This window comes from Argiope bruennichi, chromosome 9 (assembly GCF_947563725.1).
Source record: "Argiope bruennichi chromosome 9, qqArgBrue1.1, whole genome shotgun sequence".
Taxonomy (NCBI): domain Eukaryota; kingdom Metazoa; phylum Arthropoda; class Arachnida; order Araneae; family Araneidae; genus Argiope; species Argiope bruennichi.
Window position 1 is genome coordinate 72,301,383 of NC_079159.1, and position 21,081 is coordinate 72,322,463.

Genomic DNA, 21,081 nt, shown 5'->3' on the forward strand with positions numbered 1-21,081 from the left:
GGTGCAGTAACTGTTAATTCTATTCTGAACAATTATGCTCATTTGCTCCCTTTAATTTTCGGCCTTTTTTCATTAATTTTGAATTATTTAATAGTCAGTAAAGGATTATTTTTATAAATGAAATATTTTATTGCCTTTAAAATAATAATTATTTTTTATAGACATTTGAATTCAATATTTTCTGCGTTTTAATAAAACTATTTTAATTAAAAAGCTAAGTAAGATTTAAACGAATTTTTTTCAGTGATTTTAATATTTAATCACAAAAAACTGCACAAATGTGGATGGAAAAAATAGTGTACCAACTGAGTTAAAATAAAAATTCAGGAAATTATTTTTACATTCATTTTTCCGAGAGATATAATGATGTTATAATAATTAAGCATAATTAAGTAATATTTATTATTATTTTTAATCTTTTGCACTCGTAAAGGTGATAAAATGCATAACCATAAATGCATTGATAATGTAAGGATTCATTTTAATGCTTAAGATGAAAATACATTTATTGATTTGCATAACGACTAAAAATTAATCTCAAAATTTTTACTATTATAAACTTTTATTTTTCATATATTATCGCTTTTTTGAAAAAAATGTGTGGACGATGCTATATTCAAATGGTGAATTAGTCTTGACACAAAAATAAAGGGTTACAAACTATTTAAATGCTTATTTTCTTGTTCCGTTTCAATCGAGAAAAAAAAAATAACAAATATTTTTTCTAACTTTTATTTGGCTATTGAAAATGTGTCATCCGTTGTAATTATTGCAAACGATCTAAACCTATGAAGGTTTACAGTCTTTTACAGATATAAATATGCTGTTTTTAATATTTAAACTAAAATATGTTTAAGAAATGCCAAGAGAATTCTTTTTATTAAAGGTTAATATAAATTAAAATTATTTTTTAAGTATAAAATTTAGCTAGTGAATTAATTTATGATGTGTATACATTATGGATGCAATGTAAAATTCTTGATGCCTAGCTTCAGTTTTTTCATTATTTTTCATTGGTGCGCAATACTGTGGAGCACTAGGAAAAGACTAATGATGCTAGTATTCCAAGAAAGATTTTGAGTAATTTTTAAATAATATGCAAAAATTGCATTTGATTGTTCATGAAAGATTCAAGTACAAAAATTCAAAATTAAATAAATGATTCATCGAACTTTTACACGAAAAAATAAGTTAGAAGTCATGCATTTTTTGTAATATCTATATACGAACCGTTCCTGCTTTTGACACAAGTTCTACTCTAAAAATAAGCTATAGCTCCTATCTATATCAAATAGCTAGACTTAAATATTATACAATAATCGACACTAAAATAATATTGAAGAGTAATTCTTTATAAATAAATGATATTATTGATATTAAGATTTAACATATTAAATCAATAATTTTTGAATTATCAAATGGTTCATGGTACTGTTTTTAAAAAAATAAGGCATCCAGTACCAACAAGCTCTAAAGCGTCTTTTCTTGTAAAATTATTATAAAATTCGGCTTTAATCTGAGGAGATGCGGTATATGTATAACTAATATTCCTTGTCAGCATTTGGGAAGGGTCGTTTACTTCCTGTATCAACAAATCGGGATTGAAATCTTTAAATCGCATCTATCTTTCAATGAATTCATAACTGTCAATGTGTAAGATTTCTCTTTATTTTAGCTGGAAAAACACGGAACTTAATCAGTCTGTAACAGTCTATTTTTAATAACACGCTCCAAGATATCGCGTTTCGACCAAAAAGTTATCAGTTTCGTTGTCGGATAAAAGCCACACTTTCATACGGATTAAAAAAAGAAAGGTAGATGAAATATCCACGTTTATTTCTTGAAAACGTTTTTTTATTTACCGCTTGAAGTGGTAAGGCTTCTTTTGTAGTCAATATTTATCGATAAATAGAATAACATGAAACATTTTTATGAATGACCTTCGTAGATGAAGAATGGTGTAAAAATTCTATTTTTTTCGTAATTAGCTTTATAATGAAAACAGCCATTCAACGGAAAACGATGCTTTTATCATTTGACAGATGAAATTTAGGGTTGTTCTTCTATATTTAGAACTTTTTTTAAAAAGTAACATGTCTTGAATATTAAGAAAAAGGCAAAAAAAAAAAAAAAAAAAAAAAAAGGAAATTCTAATATTTTTAATGAACAAAATTGGCGCATAAAAAAAAGGACGAAATACAATACTCTCAATGAAAAGAAGAAAAAAAAATATATAATATTTTTAATGACAAAAAAAAGGCATATAATATTTCAAATAAAAAAGAAAAGAAAAGAAAGGCCAGGAAAAGAATCTTGTGAACTCTCTTGGTAAGATAATAAAGATTTCAAAGGACATTTCGAGTAACGTTTATAGCCGTTTCATCAAAGCATTTCGTATTTTACTACTTGGTTTTACATGCATTTCATAAATTCTTATCCTCATTCTACAGATTGCGCGATAACACTAGATAAGAGTTTTATTTCTTATCAAGGATTTTTTTTTTCCTTTTCAGTTCAAATTTAATTCTTTCTTTGAGGAAGACCAATAAGATAAATGCTTTTAGGTCTTTTGATATGCTAATATTTCATTGTTTACAATAAACGCGCGCGAATGCGGGTTTGTAGAACACAGGATTTTGTAAAATTGTGTTATTGTAATTGTCTCCATTTAATTTGTATAATACGCAATTTGTATTTGTATGCAATAAATTCAATTTATCTGCGTCCTAAAAATAATTAATTTTTTGCTTTCTGTTTCAGGCTTAATTTTAACTTCTGAATTGAGCTGATTTTTGATTCGCACGCTCTTTAATCTGTTTGCATGCAAAACAAATGCTGATTCAGCTTGAATTCAGGGGAAATTTCTCTTCAGAAGCAATAAAAGGTCAAAAATATATATCCACACGCTTTTTTCCCTTTTCTGCCTTTTTTCTTAGACTGCGTCTCCCGGTATTCATGGGTCTTCAAAGAAATATTAATAATGGATATAAACTGAATTGCTTCCGTAACGTTAAGAAGAATAAAGAATGTTATAAAGAATTAATAAAAAAAATGTTATATATATATAATAATATATATATATATATATATATATATATATATATATATATATATATATATATATATATATATATATATATATATATATATATATATATATATATATATATATATATATATATATATATATATATATATATGTGTGTATATATATTTATATTGCGAATTGAAAAAAAAGGCAAATAAATAAATAAAATTACTCAAGTTTAAAAGGCAAAGAATCTTGAGATATGGAAGAAAAAAGTCAAAGAATTAATTCGGGAATGATGACTGAGAAATGAGAAAAGAATTGGGTGATTTTATAACACAGACAGCATGCATTTACTTTACAAAAAAAAAAAAAAAATTAAAAAAGTACAGGAAAAAAAGCATAGAGTTTGCAATGAAGATTGACTCAGATAAAAAAAAAAAAAAAAAAAAAAAAAAGAGGTCACATTATGGGTGGTAGTGAAAAATTCTGCCTGCGTATCCTGAAACCTTAAAGAATCTTGTCAATCATTTTCCCAATAAAAAGTTATCAATTTAAAAAACAATTGCGCCATATATATTGTAATTAAGAAGCAATAAAAATCTGTTTACTTAACATTTGTTTCATTCTTCCTTAAATTTGTTAAATTATACACGTTTTCTTATTTTTAACTAAACCCAATACATTATTTTCGCAGAAAAGCTTACCGCTTCTAACGAGGTTTGACCGTGAGCGCAGACAGCGTAATTGGCGCTCATATACGGAAAATATTACAGAAGTAAAAGATGATTACAAAATTAATATTGTTAATGAGATTTTTATGTAAGCATCTAGCGAACTGTAGTCCACTAATAGCAATGATTACAGATAAAAGATAGCTTATTTTTTTATAGCGAAGTGGATTATCTTAAATCACCTTAAATATAACAAATTTTTTCAGGAAAAGTGAGATTTAAATATTTTAACAAATCAGATATTCGGCTTTAATGTAAATAAGAAAAAATAATAGATTTCCATTAGAACTTGGAAAGGAAAAATTCTAGAAATATATACTAAAAAAGATTTCAGATGTATTTTGATACTTCTAAATAAAAGAAATGGAAATAAATAAGAAATAAATAATCTATATAAGACTATGGAAATAAAAAGAGTAATTCAATTTCTTTTATTTATTTCGTAGAACAGCTTACTTTTTTAAAAAAAACTAGAAGTTATTATTTTCACCAAAAATTCAACTCTTCCTATTATGTAAAGAAAATATTTAAAAATTATTTTTCAATTTATAATTTTTATTCTGTATTTTTCTGGCAATGGGCAAGATTATTTTTAATGATAGTTCAATTAATTTAATGATAATTAATTTAATTTTAATGATGGTTCATCAAGGCACTAAAATAATCAATAAGAAAAAAAAAACAACATTAAACATATTTTATTTTGATTTCACTCGAATGAGCTAGATGGCCGAAATACATGATAAAAAAAGCAAATATTAGACATTTGAATTCAAGAGAAATAATTAAAAACGATTTTGTGCACTTTAACTTTTGCTGATAATAAAATAACGATATTTTCATGTTTTTCTTTTCTACATTTATCGGGTGAGAAATCTTTAAAAACTACTGTTTTCTTTTGATAAAACAACTATTAAATAAAATATGGTTAAGTCAAAGGAGAGAAAAAAGCCGATAACCTCTTTTCTGCTTCTTTCGAGGTTTTAAAACTTTTCAAGGTAGATGATTAATTAATCATCACTCTACGCGGAAAGGAAGTTTTAAACAATTATCATTTATGAGTTTCTAAGCCATCCATCACTGTCAAGATCAACCTGCAGTGTTTAAAATAATGTTGATACGAAAAATTTATGATCATTTATATAAGTTAAACAAACAATATCTACCCATAGGTGTTTTTTCTTGCCTACAAGTTTTAATGTATTCTGACCGCTTCACCAATAATGCTCATGGAAAAATGGCAGATTTGCTTGGGTTTCTTTGTTTTAAAAATATATGATTATTAAAAATGGCATGATTTCTTATATTAACGTCCAATTTCGAAACTACGCGAGTGCTATGCTAAGATTATTCATACAATTTTAAGAGTAGTAGGCAGGAGGAACATAAAGCCACATTTCACATGAATAATTTTCATGTCAATTCTATATGAGGACGTTCGATTCTTAATATCAGATTTAACTAGTTTCATATATAACATATCTGCGACGGAATTGAATTTCAAACCCCCAACGATGCCGAAGACGAAGTGTTACCCACCAGACCATAGTGACCCCAAGAATTAAAGATCTGTTGCATGACCGAAACCGTAAACATTTAACTCTCGCACAAACTCAATGAACAACAGCTAGTCAAATAACAAGATCGATGTGGGTTGTAAAATCTTTACTAATAATACAGACTCACACGAATCTGGGGCTTGTAGGATGTCTGATTATAACTAGGAAATCACACTTGTTGATTACAGAAATGACTTTTATTTTTTCTCCTCATCTGCAGATGTTTCACAAAGCAAAAAATTATATGTGTGGCTGTTTAATAAATTTAAATGTGATGCATCTCTACTAATAATAAAGATGAATGTCTGTGTGCGTGTAGGTGTGTGTCGACGCTCTACAGGCCAAGCTGTTTGACTTACAACTACCAAATTTGGAATATACCTTGGAAGGTGAAACTGTGCAACTCGGGAGGATTTAAAAAAAAATTTAATAAGAATTTTAATTAATTAAAAATTAAGCTGAATTTTTGGCTTTTTTCCGGGATAACATCTGAGATTTTACTGTACAAAAGTGAATTTTGTACGGTTTTAAAGTATAAAATTTTTTATAATGAAATTAATTTAATATTTATGGGAATTTGTGTTAAATTTTTGGCAGTTTTTAAAAATATTTACTCTAAAATTCGAACCTTTTCATTGTTTCATAAAATATTTAATTTCGTACTTTTCATCCATCGGTGAAAGTTAAAGAAAAAGAATTTTGTTTAATATCTCTGCATTTTATAAGAAAAATAAAAAGAATTTCAATATGGTGAGTTTCCGAAGATAGATGAATCGCACAATTGCATTTTTAAAAGAGCTATGATGTTATAGGACTCCCCCAAATTAGAAAGGTTGATACGCACAATAAACCGAATTTAAGCAAGAAGATTAAAATAACAAGGCTTTAATGCGGGAAAATTTGACGGAATCATCATCATGAAAATTATATCTAAACAATATATCTGAAAACAAATATAACCAATATTCCTGGTCGCCTAGTTGTAGAATAAAATACATTGCTAATAAAGTTTAAAAATAATTTGTGTACAATAACAAATATAAAAAGTAAAAGTAAAAAGTTAAGCAGCGAATGCTGTATACCCAGAATTAAACACAGCTATTAAACCTGTACTGCATGTTTTAACTGTGTCTGTAGCCCCTGCATCATTGATCACAAAGATGGCATTAGATTTTCCCCATTATTTGCAGATTTTTCACAAACCAAAAAAGCATGAGTGGAGGCTATTTATTAAAACTGATTTGAAATATTATCGAATAACAAATGCATTATTATTAAAATTTAAAATTAATTTCTGAACGATAATAAATATAAAACAACAAAATAAAAAAGATTACAAGAACAGAAACAAAGCGAACATTATATTCTCAGAATTCATTTCATTTATTAGACCTATACCGCATGGTTCTATTTTAACTAAGCCTGTACCTTCTGTGTCTTTATCATCTGGTTCTGAAGAATTAAGCAAAAATGAAAATAGAATTCTTGCATACAAGAATAGAAACAAACATGAAATGAATGAAATAGAAACGTGGTCATTATATTTGATAATGTGTTAATATTATTTTAATATTTTTTTAATTAATGATTTTTTTTTGACAAATTCATTTGTTTTGCTAGGAAGCTACTATTCGACAATCCTTCAATGTTTATTAAAGTGAAGAATCCATTGAAAGAAATGGAATGAAAATATAATGCTAGAAAATGATTAGTCATGAATTTTTTTAAATCTTGATAAAAGTATTAAAAAAATCACAAAATTTGTTATAAGATAATATGGTTTGAATAAAAAACAATTAATGGATTTTAGAGGTTCGAAACAATAAGATAGGATCTTAATTATAATACTACAATACATTCAATGATATATTAAGAAAAGGAAAAGTTAAATTGTGATTTTACTTATGTAAATTAATTCCATGAATTTACTTATGTAATCATGGTTGATATCAGTAATGACATTTGCTTTAGTACTGTACGGCCCAAGAGGTAACTATGGTATTGCTTTGAGAATTCAATTATATTATATCCTCACTACACTAAACCACCTAATGATCTTATTGTGGTATCACCCCTTTTACAAGTGATGTCATCCAGTCTACATATCCAGCTCTTGCTGACTTAAGTCACTGATTGTTGCTGGTATGAGTCATAACTCGTGGAAATCGGGTGGAATAGTTGTTGCCATAATAAGTAAGTCGAACATGGCATAATTACCTCCATATCTTACAAATACCTTTATACCCCTTCGTATTGTAATTATGGTCAAACCTCAACCGCAAACCTCAGTCTTTCCAATTTTGATTAAAAAATTCGAAAACCACCAATGCAATAGTGTTAAACATTTAGTAATCACTAACTTTTTCTCTTCCAATATTTGCATTTTTTTTCCCTTGACCAAAATGCCAGTTTCTTTTTGTTATATTTAAAAAAAATAAATATTTTCAACATTTTTATATAAACGAAGAAAAATAATGTTTGATTTCTTTTCTTTGAATTAAAAGAAAAATTGAATATTAATTAAATAATATTATTTATATTTAATATTCAGTTTTAACTATCAAAACTATATATAGGGACAAAAAGTTTTTCATCAGTTCTCGTCATATAAGTTGACTAAACGTATATTGTCTTAGTGGCACACTGAAGGCCAGCGGCCGGTATATTGACAGCCTATAGTTCTGTATTTTTTTTTTTTTTTTTTGCTGAACCATCGATAATATTTGAGATTTTATAAAAATACTACATTTTAAACAAAAAAAAAAAAATAATAATAATAATTTTTTTCTCTAAAAGTCTAAGACGGAATGCAAATTCGTATGAATCCAGAGAGGAAATATCTTTTTTAACTATAAATTATTAGTGAAATTTCAGCTAAAAAAACATTATCATTCCTAGAGAACCACTTAAAAAGCTGTCTAGTTAGCTGAAGTTAGTCTTCAAAATGTTTTCCTAAAAGCCAATCAGAAAAACCGGCTAACCACTTACCTCCCGTGTGCGTAATTCAGTCTCAATATACTTCATACTTTCGTTATTTAAGCAATAAAAAAGTGAAGGGAACAAGTTTGTCTCGTTAGAGGTGCTTTTATTTTTTTAAAAATAGCTTTCAAGTTACTTATGCAAATCCGCAGAGAACCAGTGTTTATCTCGAGACCCTTACTGAATCATTAAGTAATGAATCGTGATAGCATGGGAAATGCCATTACATTAAGGTCAAAAATATCATTGCGAACTGAGATTGTCAATTTGAGAACGCGTAGGGCACATTTGCAAATTACCTTTTCTTCTCATTTTAATGTTTGTTCTTTATGACCTTATCATCAGTAATGTTGTTTTCAGATTATTGAAACAATCTCTAGGTATTTTCTTATGAAACTAATCAGATTTATTCTCCCCTTTTAATCAATTAAATTGCTAGAAGAGTATATCAATAAAATTGTCACATGAAATAATGAACATAAAATTAATTTAATATTTAAAAAACTGGTTATTATTAGAATGCTTTGATTTTTAATCAGAACATTTATGCTATTTTTACACATCAGTTTTCAAACTTTCTGAACTACAGGCATCTCAGATTTTCTTTAAAATAATGGGGAAAATTATACATTAACTCATTTTGTTACTTTTTTTTTATGTAATATTTTATTAGTTTAAAAACGAAGATAAATTATTGCTCTATAATATATTTCTGAAACTCCGATAGATAGTTTTTTGAATGTCATTCTTAAGAAAACAAACTAAGTCTTAATTTAGTTGGAAAAAAAAAGAAAAAAGAGAGAAATAAAGAAAAATTAAAAAATATTCACATGCAAATATTTCTGTCGCAGAACTTAAAAATTTCAAAAGTTTATTACAATTGCTTCGGAGAAAAGTCTCGATATCATCGTTTTCATACTAGGCATTGTTATTTTTTTTAATTCAGACATAACAATTTTAGTTTCTTTATTCGTTAAATTATGGATAAGAATAAAAATCCGATTTAGTTAATTTTAATTATACTAAATTTCCATTTAGATTAAAGATTATTAAATAAAATAAAATGGGAAGGAAACCAAGAAGGCAAACGCTTTTATAATTAAAAAAATAGAAATAGAATTATAGTTATTAAAATATTCACTTATTATTAATTCCATTTCTGTTTTCAATCTATAAAATATTATAAAAATGTTCTTATTGATAACATTTTTCCGTCTATTTTTTTTCTCGTTTACTCTAAGCTAAATAATTTATTGATTATTTTTTTTTCCGGAACTGTTATTTTTTGAGAAATAAATTTTTTATTCTGAATTATTACATTTATTAATACTAATTATACATTAAGTATTGAAAATATAAATGTTAGAATGAGAATGAATTTATTAAAATGAATCTTTTCTTCCTCATAATTAGAATATACTTGTAATTTTATTTAATCATAATATTATTTTTAATTCTTGATTCAATGAAGTACTACATATATGAAATAATTTAAACAGACGATATTTTTTTCAACACTAAAGAAAAAAATAATTAATTTCAATAAGAAAAATAAAAAGTAAAATTGTTGTAAAATTGTTATTAAATTCTTTTATTTCTTCTATGACAATCAGTATCGTAAGATTGACCGAGATAAGTGAAGGAAGAAAGGAAGGAAGGCTTATCTTTACATCTGAAGATTTGAGATAAGCTTTGTCACCGACTATCAAAATTTTATTTATCAATTTTTTTCACACTGATTTTTTAGTTTCTCTAAATATTGTATTAACAACTCCTATCACCAAATGCGTTATAAACGACAGATGCTTCGTTGAAAACGAAAATCATTTTCTATCAAACCTATTATCGACAGTTTCATCTACGAGTGAGCGTTACTTTGAAAATGAATGTTCTAAATGAGATTGCAAATAATCGTTATCGGATACTCGGAAAGATCGACGTCGGAACTTAACAACTCGACTCGGCTGTAATCTGTAAAAAGGAATCGATTTCGGGCTGGAAATGGAACACCATCTACAGCAGAATTGTTAACGAACGACAGAAGAGGTATTCCCGCATGTGCGATGCGAGCAAAATGATTGCGTTTGCTTGTTCGTTCTTGTTGTATCATCAGAACGACATTATTTGAAGAGGTTATAGCACCCATTTGGGAGGAGTAGGAATGCTTATACAGCCCGCAGGCTTTCAGCAGCCACAGCACTAAATGATCCAATATAAAAGACAATGGACAGGAGCTGGAAAATCACGGCGGTCTTATTTTTTCCCAGCTGTCAGTTCAAGGTGAGGAGAGAAAATTACAAAAGACTGCTTTCATCTTTTGACCAAGAAAGAATCTGTAAATTGGTCATAATGAATGTACAGCACACTTTTATAAAACGCGTTGTCGTCCAACTTGAATTCGTATAAAGCCGAGAAAAAAATTTAACCAGTTTTCATAAACTCGATTGCGAATTAGCAATTAGCGAAATTAAATTTAACATTTTTATAAATTTAGGGATTTATGTTTAATATGTATACAGTATGTTTAGTATATCTGTAGTTTATTATATTAACAATAAAGTTGATTCTGGTAATTTACACAGTTACAAATTACAGGCATGTTTAGTGGCGTATTTTCTACTAGGCGAACTAGGCAGCTGTAGAGGACTGCTAGGTAGAAAGGCGGCAACAAGTAGATTGATTTAAAAAAATTTGATTTCCTAGTTGCCGAAGAAATAAATATGTAAAATACAAAAATTTAGCCAATAGTAAAATATTAGGATAACATATTTAAACCTCTCTTAATAAGCACTTCTCATAACGAGAAGTGCCTATTAAGAGACAACGAGCAAAGCAAATTGTAAAAAGGTGACTCGTTTAGCGAGCGATGTTTCGCAGAACGAGTGATAAAGAGATACTATGAAATCAGCTGCTGGCTTGGCCTGTACCCTCCTTTTTTTAGTTCTTTTCCAATTTATCTAATAATGCATGTCTCGTAAAATCCTTATTATGCGGAGCATATAAACTTCGTTGTATGTGAATCCACAATATTTATTATTCCTAATTTATTTTTATATTTTAAAATTAATAACATTTGAATAGAATAGTAAAGGCTAATATTCGTCTTACCATCGAAAGGAATGAATATCCTAGACCAGATATTTCCAAAAAGGGAAAAAATATTCTTCTTTAAAATAGTAATAATTAAAATATTAATAGTTCTTTAAAATGGTAAGCAAATAGATTTCTTTATTCTTAAAAAGGTAATAATGTGAAACCTCAAAGATATATGAAATCCGAGGGTTAATTGCAATCGAGTCTGGAGGAAAATTTAGATTTTTTTGGATATTTATAAGATTTTAATGAAGATTAATACAACAAATTATAAGTTTCACTCGCAAAATCAGTATTTATAAGATAAACTAAGATAGAAGTCAAATATTTCTTTGAATTTAAGCTTTTGAAAATGAATAAAAAACAAGATCGATTTGCTAACAAAAAAAAAAAAAGGAATATATAATATGCTGTAGTGGTTACATAACCCTACTACCTTCTTTGATACAACAGATACAACTCTTTTGATACAACAGATGGCGTTCCTTATTAACATCAAGGTATATTTCCTATTCTAAGTGAATGTCGCTTATTTTCGTGTTCGGTTTGTCTTGCGAAATATGGAACTTGGAAAATAATTGAATAACTTTTCCTGAAACTTGTTCTAATATTTTTATTTACCTCACAATGAAGGTATAAAGAGCTTCGTCCCTCTACAATGCTAAGAAAAAAATACAAAAGCAAAAAATCACCACTAAAGTAAAATAGAAGGGATGTTCAAATGAAAAGGTACGAAACGACACAGTGGGTATAAATGAAGACTTTATTCAAAGTATACACCATAGGCCTGATCACAACGATCCCATTGATTAACGAGCCGAATCACTCCTTTTCCCAGAATTCTTGTGGCTGTGATGAGATCCAGTTCTTCACAGCGTCCTTGAGTTCGCCGTCCGAGTTGAAGCGCTTCATTTAATATGTTTTTCAAGGTATCAAATAAATAAAAATCGCAGGTTGACATGTCCGGGCTGTAGGGCGGATGGTAGGGCGGCTGTTCCCACTTGAACTTGGCCAGTTCCACGTGTGTGACCCTGGAGACGTGTGGACGCAATTTATTATGGAGAAGAACCATATCCTCCATGTGTAGCCACGGTCTTTTGTTCTTGATGGACTTGCGTAGTCTTTGGAGTGTCTCACACTATATATCGGAGTTAATGGTTCTTTTTTGCTGGAGGAATTCAACAAGTAGCGGACTTTGGACGTCGAAAAAGATGGTGAGCAATACCTTGCCTGCTGACGCTTACCTGCCACGGCTTTAGGGGGAGGTGACGACGTATGCTTCCACTGCATGCTGTTCCGCTTTGTCTCTGGCTCGTGGTGATGGTACCAGCTCTCATCACCTGTGACGATCCGCTCCAGGAAAGTGGGGTCTTCATGATACCGAAATAGATATTGAAGTGCAGTTCCTTATGCTGGTCAGTCAGCTGCTTCGGAACCCACTGCGCACAAACTTTTCGATAACGCAACCTGTCTTGAACAATTGTCTACACTGTTCCAACGCTGACATCCACCTTCACCGCCAATATTCGCAATGTGACACGCCGATCATTTCTCACTAGGTCGCCCACATTGTCGATGAGATCGACCGTGATGACTGTGCGTGCCTGGCATGATCTTTGTTCATCAACCAAACTCTTACGGCCTGCTCGAAAACGGGTACTCCATTTTATCACTGACTTGTCTGGCACACAGTATTCCCCGTATACGCTGACCATCCGGCGATGAATAGCGGCCGGTGTAACAACTTCCACTGCCAGAAATCGGATAATGCAGCGCTGCTCCTCAATCGTCGAATTTTGCAATGTGAACGCCATGCTGTCTTCACATGCACTGCAACGTCAACTGGACGGTGTTCTTTATAAGAGCCTCTGCTCTCTTCTGCGCATGCTTCGATCTACTCCGGAAACTCGAATAGAATCCTTAGATGTCTCGCTACGTTCTTCTATAGCGACATAGGCAAATATGTTAACGGTTATTTTGTTACGTCGTTTCGTACCTTTTTATTTGAACACCCCTTGTAAGATTGGAATAAGGAATGTTAGAAATTTAAATGATTATGCATATCTTCCATAAAGTCGCTTCATGAATTTTCTTTATTCCTTTCGATTCAAGTATCATAAAGGAGAAAAAAATGTCAAGGTAATTTTTTAGAATATTTGAATAGTCAATTCTTTAATGTCTGTTTGAAAATTGGAAACGCGTAAATTGACTATGATTATTGAAATGAGGTAGTTCATGGGGTGCCAGAATCACATCGCAGAAATTTTACATTATACCATAAAGCAGCGATAAAAACATCAGTGATTTAAGCTGAATTTTCATGACACGTCCCCTCCTCCCCGTTTCAAGAATTCCACAACTGAATCGGCTCGGCTGAGTTCATTGTTAGGAGTTGTTAATTCAAATTACTTACAATTAGTGACTTACGCGATTATGTTTTGTTTTTTTCATTCTTGTATACGAAATGTGCAAAAAGTAAATATTGTAAACCTCAGGAATTTAATAAATTAGCATGTTTTTTTTGTTTTTTTTTTCGGATTTCCCAAAGTCCTAAAAAATTTAGGGAGGAAAAAAAGCTTTGGAATTTAGTATGTATGTTGGCTTATCTATGAACGCGATAGATCTAACTTGTAATAAACTAGATGGATACAATTTGGTATGTGGTTCTCACACCGAAATTGTAGATTTCTATCAAATTGTGGATGATATCCGTTATCGGTAAATCGATCAGCCAGCCACTCTATGCGAATATGAACGCGGTAAATAAAACACCAATGAGTGGAATCAACACACTGTTTTAACTTCAGGATTGTAAACACGTATTCATTTTTCACAACTCACCCATCTATCAGCCTTTCTAATAGTATGCATTGATGCTATAAATAAAAAACGCCATGGCTTAGTTCATGGGGAGGGTGTCTTGTGATCAAATGCGCAACTTGCTTAAAATTCTGAACCTAATCGATGAAACAGAAGATGTCAACAACACACTCTTGGTTTTCTTCATTGCACTACGAAACTCAAAATACCCTACATTCTGTTGGCACTATCTACGTGTTTGTTACGTCATCCTAGCATGTGACTCAGTTGCAGGCGTAGATGTTTTTTTCCCTCTCTGACTCTTCGCGAAAATAAAAATATGCGGAAAAATAAGTCGACCGCGCCGTATATTAGTATGTAAGAAAATAGAGGCTAGAAAAATCCTGCAAATTTTCATTATAAAACAATGCTATTTAAACTATATATGCATGTTATAAAGGGTTTGTATTCCAATTCTACATTAAATATGAGTAATAAAACAGAAAAAAAAAAGAGACAGCCAGGGTCTTTAAGCTTAGAGAAAGCCATAGGAAGGTCAATTAAAAATTTTATTTTCCTAATTGACAAATAAATAAATTTGTAAAATACGCAAATTCTATGAATTACAGTATTATCACTTTGATAACCACAAACTGGTTACTCGACCTGCCGGAAGGCACACGGAAAAATCTGAGTGACCGGACCGCCACAACAGCACACTAGCGAGAAATATGGTTGAAATATGTCCTAAGGGCCATCACCGGCCACGGTACAACCCTTCCCTTCGGAAGTATGTCCCTTCATCAATAGAAGGGCCATACCCAAACATTTTTGTGTACCCTCTAGGGTGGCGAGAACCAAACACCATGCCGGAAGCGTCTCATCCTCAATTACTAGGTGCCACCCGTGGGACTCGTAATAAGTATAACTGGTCAAGTTCCTGTCTATGCCATTGCATTTACTTATACATTTATAAAAATCGAGTGTCTACTTAAATAACTGCGTGTGTAAACTTGAATGTCTCGAGTTAATATAAATAATTAAAAGGAACGCATTTTTACAAAGGTAAAAAAAATTAACAAAAAATAAATGATTAACATGTTGGTTCAATTAAAAATATGTTACTTTGCGAAACTAAATCAATTGGTTTATTAAAAGAGGGACTTCAATATGTGCATTGCCTAGAGCCACGAAATTCCTAAATTCACTTCTAGTACAATTAAAACGAATCCACTTCTAGTACAATTTCAAATAGCTGAACAATAACACTTAAATACTTATTTCTGAGTATCCCATACACGAAGTTCAGCGTTTAAAATTCAAGAATACAAGTAATTTCCGAGACTGATTATTTCAGGTACTTTGATTGCAATTGTTTAACATGTTACTAATTTTATTGGTTGACTTCCTGGAATCGTGGGTCATTTTCACCTTCCATTCATTACATTGCATGAAGGACCTAATATGTAATTTCACTCTGAACTCCGAGAAACTTTATCATATAGTCACAGGACCGTGCAATTAATTAATCTGAATTATAAAGCTTTGGAAACTAAGGTCTGGTCGCATCGGTCAGAAGCTATTAAATGGAATAGTCAGATGGGATTTGTAAATGGATTTCGAGTCTAAACGTTATCTCTATTTGTCATAACGAAACGTGCCTTGTTAATGAAACAATTCGGTTCGAAATTCTCGGAATTCAGTAGAGAATTTACATTTTAAGAGTTAATGAGAAAAGTAAATGCGGTTTTATCTAATTCTGAAGTACTTTCATTTAAAACCCGCATACGTTGTGGTAGAATAGTTTAATGTCATAGGTATAAGTTTGAGATAAATTTGCATATAAAAATGTACTTAAAAATATATCGTGTTCTAAAAGGATAAAAATACAAATTTTAATTAATTTGTTGAGAAATTAAATTGGAAAGAATCTTTTAAATGCTTGTAATATAAAAATAATCATGTATAATGTATTCACTATGATCATAAACATTTCTTCTTAGTTTTTTAAAATTTTTTTATTTAAGTAAATATAATCAACATGAAAATTCATTTGATGAAAGAGATTCTCTTTCTCTTTTTAAAACTAAAACAACATACTTACATTTCAAACTCATTATGAATAAATATTCGAGAAAATTAAAATAAGGGCAAAACTTTTCCAAAATAATTTGACAACAACGGCCATATCCTTAAAAGATTAATAAAGTTAAGGGAAAAAAACAACAACGATAAATGATCTGAATGTTTTTGCTTCGTTTTACAAAACAATTCTTCCGATGAAGTCAGAAATTTCCATGAAATAATTTTCCAGAGCACTACTTCTATTAGAACAAAATACCATTGTTAGAAAGAAGAATTCGCCAAAGAAAATTAAATGATATAACTCGAATAATAATAATAATTAAAAATAATTCAGACATTAGAAAGATAATCGGCTTATTCAAATAGATAATTTCTCCCTTATATTGTTTGAAAAGAGAAAGAAATAATAATTGATAAAATTTATATAACTTTCACCACTGTGTGCTGAAATCTGACAACTTTCAATATTGTAAACGTGTTCAATTGAAATATAATTAACGAAAAGTTAATTTCTAACAAAAAGAGTATTATTCTCTTTATTTTAATATGATTTTTATAATGGTTTTTATTTGAGATTCGTATTTGTGAGAATTTTGATCATGACTAACAATTTGTGATATCTTTTTTCATTACACTGCTAATAATATTTCTTGAAAATGCTGTTTACCTAATATCTTCTTTTTTTCAATAGTACGAATAATAGTTTTGAAAATGCTGTTTAGAAGCTCTTTTAAATTTAGAATCAGACGATTTTACTTTTTGATATTTTATATTGTTTAATGTTCGCTGATAAGATATGTAACTGTAGCAGATGTTGGTGAATAACTTTACAAAACTAACAGTAAAAATAGATTGTTTCAGAAATTTTTTCGCTTATTTGCTTGGTTATAGAACATACAACCACAAAAAATGCAAATTGTTTTCTATGAGGAAAAAATTCAGATGAAAGTTATATAACATTATTTTAGCCTTTTTTTTAACAGATTCATAAGTCCTATTATGAGTTTTAATTCTATAAAACAATGCATTGACACATGATGTACACTGTAGACGATTGTGACATAAACTTAAAGCTAACTATCATAAGACAATATGATGATGCTATGACAAAATATGAAATACCTTAAGAAAATTATTATTAGTAGATTTATTACTAATTAAACGTTAATTGCTACCATTTGAACAATATAATAAATGTTCCAAATAGTTTTTGTGAATTCTTTTAGAATTGAATTTGCTTTAAAAGCTATGTAAAATTTAATATTTATTGCAAAATGTACTTTTATCATGGGAACACATTATTAAAAAGAGAAACATTTCATAAAATATTCTAAGTTTTTGCTCTTATTTCTCGAAAATTCCATTGTTACGGTACTAAAATAGATAACAAATTAGTCAATGAAGTTTCAATTTAATTGTATAAAATATTAAAGGAAATAATAGTATAAAAACAAGCTATATTAACATTCAAAAGGGCAATTTTATTAATTAATTATATGCCGTTATCTATATAAACATTTAAATTAAAAAAATTTACATTCGATTTCAATAAAATAAAAATCAAAACAAGCAAAAAAAATGTACACTGAAGCTTTCTCACGATACTTTCGTTTCAATAATATAAATACATCATACGCGAAGAATATCTGATACTATCGATTTTTAAAGGGGTTTATTAATTTACAATGCGTTGCTTATTTTGTGACAAATCGGAGTGAATAATCCGTGTTAATTGTCATAAGCATGTAAAATTTCTTAGTGACTCAGAAAAATATATCTGTAAATGATTGTGAATAAAGGCTTATGAAGAAATACAAGCTTAACATGTCAAAATAAATTATCAGAATAAGAATGCAGACAGTGTTTCTTATTTGCATTAATTCTTATCAATCGAATATTTCTTTAGTTAAGATTTGTTAATACATAATAAATCTGAGATACTATTTAAAGTAAGTGTTAAAGTACAAATATGTGCTCGATTTAAAGTTTCATTGCATTTTTTGTGAATATTTAGTAAGACTAGATAATTTATACATTTTTAATTCAAATTGTAAATTAAGTCAATTAGTAAAAGTAAATGTTTTGAGTTCATATATTTTTTTTCATATTGTTATTATGAGTTAAGCATTATAAATTTTCTCAGATAGATCATTTATATATACTTCAAGATCTGTATACTTATATATATAAATGCCTATATATACAGATATATATTAAAATGTTTATACTTATGTCTTACATATATACTGATTAGCGTTATTATTTTTAATCACACATTTAAAACTATTTTTCTTATGTATTTTTTACGAATTACAAACTTTGCTGATATTTTGGATATTGGTTTCTGCATATTTCAAATCCTGATTAAAAAATATAATTAAGCAAAAGTTGCTGAACGAATTTTATATCTTAAAAAGTTATCGTATTTTTTCAATTAGAAATAATGCTATTTCCTTAAATAATTGCCGAATTTTCAGTAAAGCCATAAATGTAAGTTTCTTTCATAGTTTTTGCATTAAATTTTGACTCAAACATATTATATTGGTTTATGGAGAAATCTGAAAATCGCAGTAGAAATAGTCCTCATTTTCCAAGCTCTATTGCAATATCAAATAGAAAAACATTTAAATTATTTTACTTCCATATTTTCTTTTCGTTTCCATGTTGAAAATTAATTTGGAAGGGAAGATTAGATTAGATACAAACGAATTATTTTATCTTCTAAATGATTTTTACTATCATTTTTTTTTCATTTAGAAAACGATTTTTATAAACTTCATGAATAATTATATTATTTTGAATTTTCATTAAACTGAAAATACCAGTTAAAAAGCAGAAATGCAATAGAATTTAGTTTGGACTAGAACCTTACTTTCAATACTTCCACTGAAATACAAACTTAAGAATAATAAATAAAAAGTGCACACTTACTGTCCGTGCTCAATCAAGTGTCCCGTAAAATGAATTTTCGACATTCCAAATGAAAAAACGAAGCTAATCCACTGAGAACAGAACAAAGATGCAACGAAATGGACGACCCAAAACGCGAGCAGGCACAAAAACACCGTGGAAATCGAACGTTCCAAAGTTCAGGTATTCCGGCAAAACGGATGGATGCTACGATGGCGTCGTCGTAAAGCGATCAGAGTTCAGACACACCTGTTGGAAGACCGTCTGAGCCTTTTGCCTTCTTTAATGAAGGAAGGACGTAGCAGATATCATAACTTGGGGCCATATCAGATGTCAAGAATTCCGCCATGGATGATAATGAATGTGAAAGGAGTCCAATGAAGGATAGCATTTCATTCCCCGAAGGTAACACGAGAGGTAACAAAAATAAAAATAAAAAGTGAACTTAATAAGCTGATAAGCAAGAAAAGTGTAGCGAAGAAGGCAGGGGGAAAGTTGAGAAATAGCGTCACCTTCCAAGAATGGTTATGCAGAAACAGATAAGTGAGATTTGAATAGAAAGACGTGCGTGGATTTTGAGAAAACGCAATTGTAATTTTTGGTTTTTTTCGCATTCCACGGCGGTTTTCAGGTGAGATACGAGCCTGTTGAAAGTGTCGCGCCGTCATTCAGGTTGTGCTTGACAGTTGTGAAATAATGCTTCGAGGTTTATTTTTGTCTGAGGGAAAAAAATGTGAGATATTTTCCAGAAAAAGCAATGTGTGAAATTTCATAAGAGAGTTTGATGTCAAATTTGAGCGAATGGAATCACTCATAGCAATGTGTATACTAAAGATATCAAATAAAATTTTTATTTTTGTACAATGGTTCTTAACCTGACAGCTAACGCTAAATAATAATATAAAACAAAGACCCCAAACTTGAAAAAAGCTAAAAATTTAAAGTGAAATAGATTAAAAAAAAACAAAAAACATACATTCTGTTCACATAAAACTTTTGCCCCCCCCCTCTCCCGCAATACAGACAAGAGGATGGACAATTGACAAAAGGAATCGTAGTAAATGAACACTAGATCTTCTGCAATCGAAATGAATGTAAAGAGTTGAGAAGGGAAATATTGTCACATTTTTAGAACTTCCTTGATGAAAATAACTAAATGGGCATCTCAAATATTGAAACAATGAAATGAAATGAATAAATAATGAATGTTTTATAGAAATCCCTTTTAATATATTGATTAGGTTAATTAACTGGATTTAAAATAGCAACACTGAAATGGTGATAATATCCTTCTCTTAGATTTGAGTTATGCTTTTGATAATTTTTACTACGAAGCATCTTAAAGAATTTTACTTGCTTATAACACTCTATAAATTAAAAAATATATATATACATAAATATTTATATCATAAGACGATAGCTATATCAACTCTAATTCAATTTTTAAGAAACTATTTCATTTGTGAAAAATAAAAGGGGTTCTTCCTTCTTTACAGGGGTGATAAGAAAAATGGAGAAATATAGAATAGGAAATGATAATTGTGTAACATTTTAGTAATCAAAAAAGTTATGGCCGAAACTTCAGATTTAAAGATCTGCATCAAATTTACAAACAGAACTAAAACTAAATACGCCCTCCGTCTTTTCCTGTGCAAATCAACACAAACACTCAAAAGCGTGAAGAGCTAAATAGATGAAATTCAGTAATTTGTTACATAGCTTTGTTATCAGAAATGTAGTATTAAATTTTGGACATAATCCATTCATGGGGTGGCTGTCTTTGACAATGGGGGGGAGGGTCTATATATTCGTGAGTGTGCGAATGTGTTTATTCAAAAATGCAATGAATTTGATAAATAGAATTCGATATAAATTGCAGATATGTGTAAAAAAT

The 21,081-nt window shown here is 29.3% G+C and overlaps 1 protein-coding gene across 4 annotated transcripts in view; it reads right to left on the reverse strand.

The window, feature by feature from the left end:
- LOC129985241 (serine/threonine-protein kinase OSR1-like) overlaps nucleotides 1-21,081 on the reverse strand; it is a 156,641-nt gene that overhangs the window by 27,598 nt on the left and 107,962 nt on the right. Inside the window, exon 1 of one of the 4 annotated variants that reach the window (XM_056095198.1) lies at nucleotides 19,209-19,579. The exons of the other annotated variants lie outside the window; for them this stretch is intronic. Coding sequence (XP_055951173.1) covers nucleotides 19,209-19,252 — 44 coding nt within the window. The 5' untranslated portion in view covers nucleotides 19,253-19,579. Of the gene's footprint in view, nucleotides 1-19,208; nucleotides 19,580-21,081 lie in introns of those variants that run through there. 4 annotated transcript variants of the gene reach the window in all.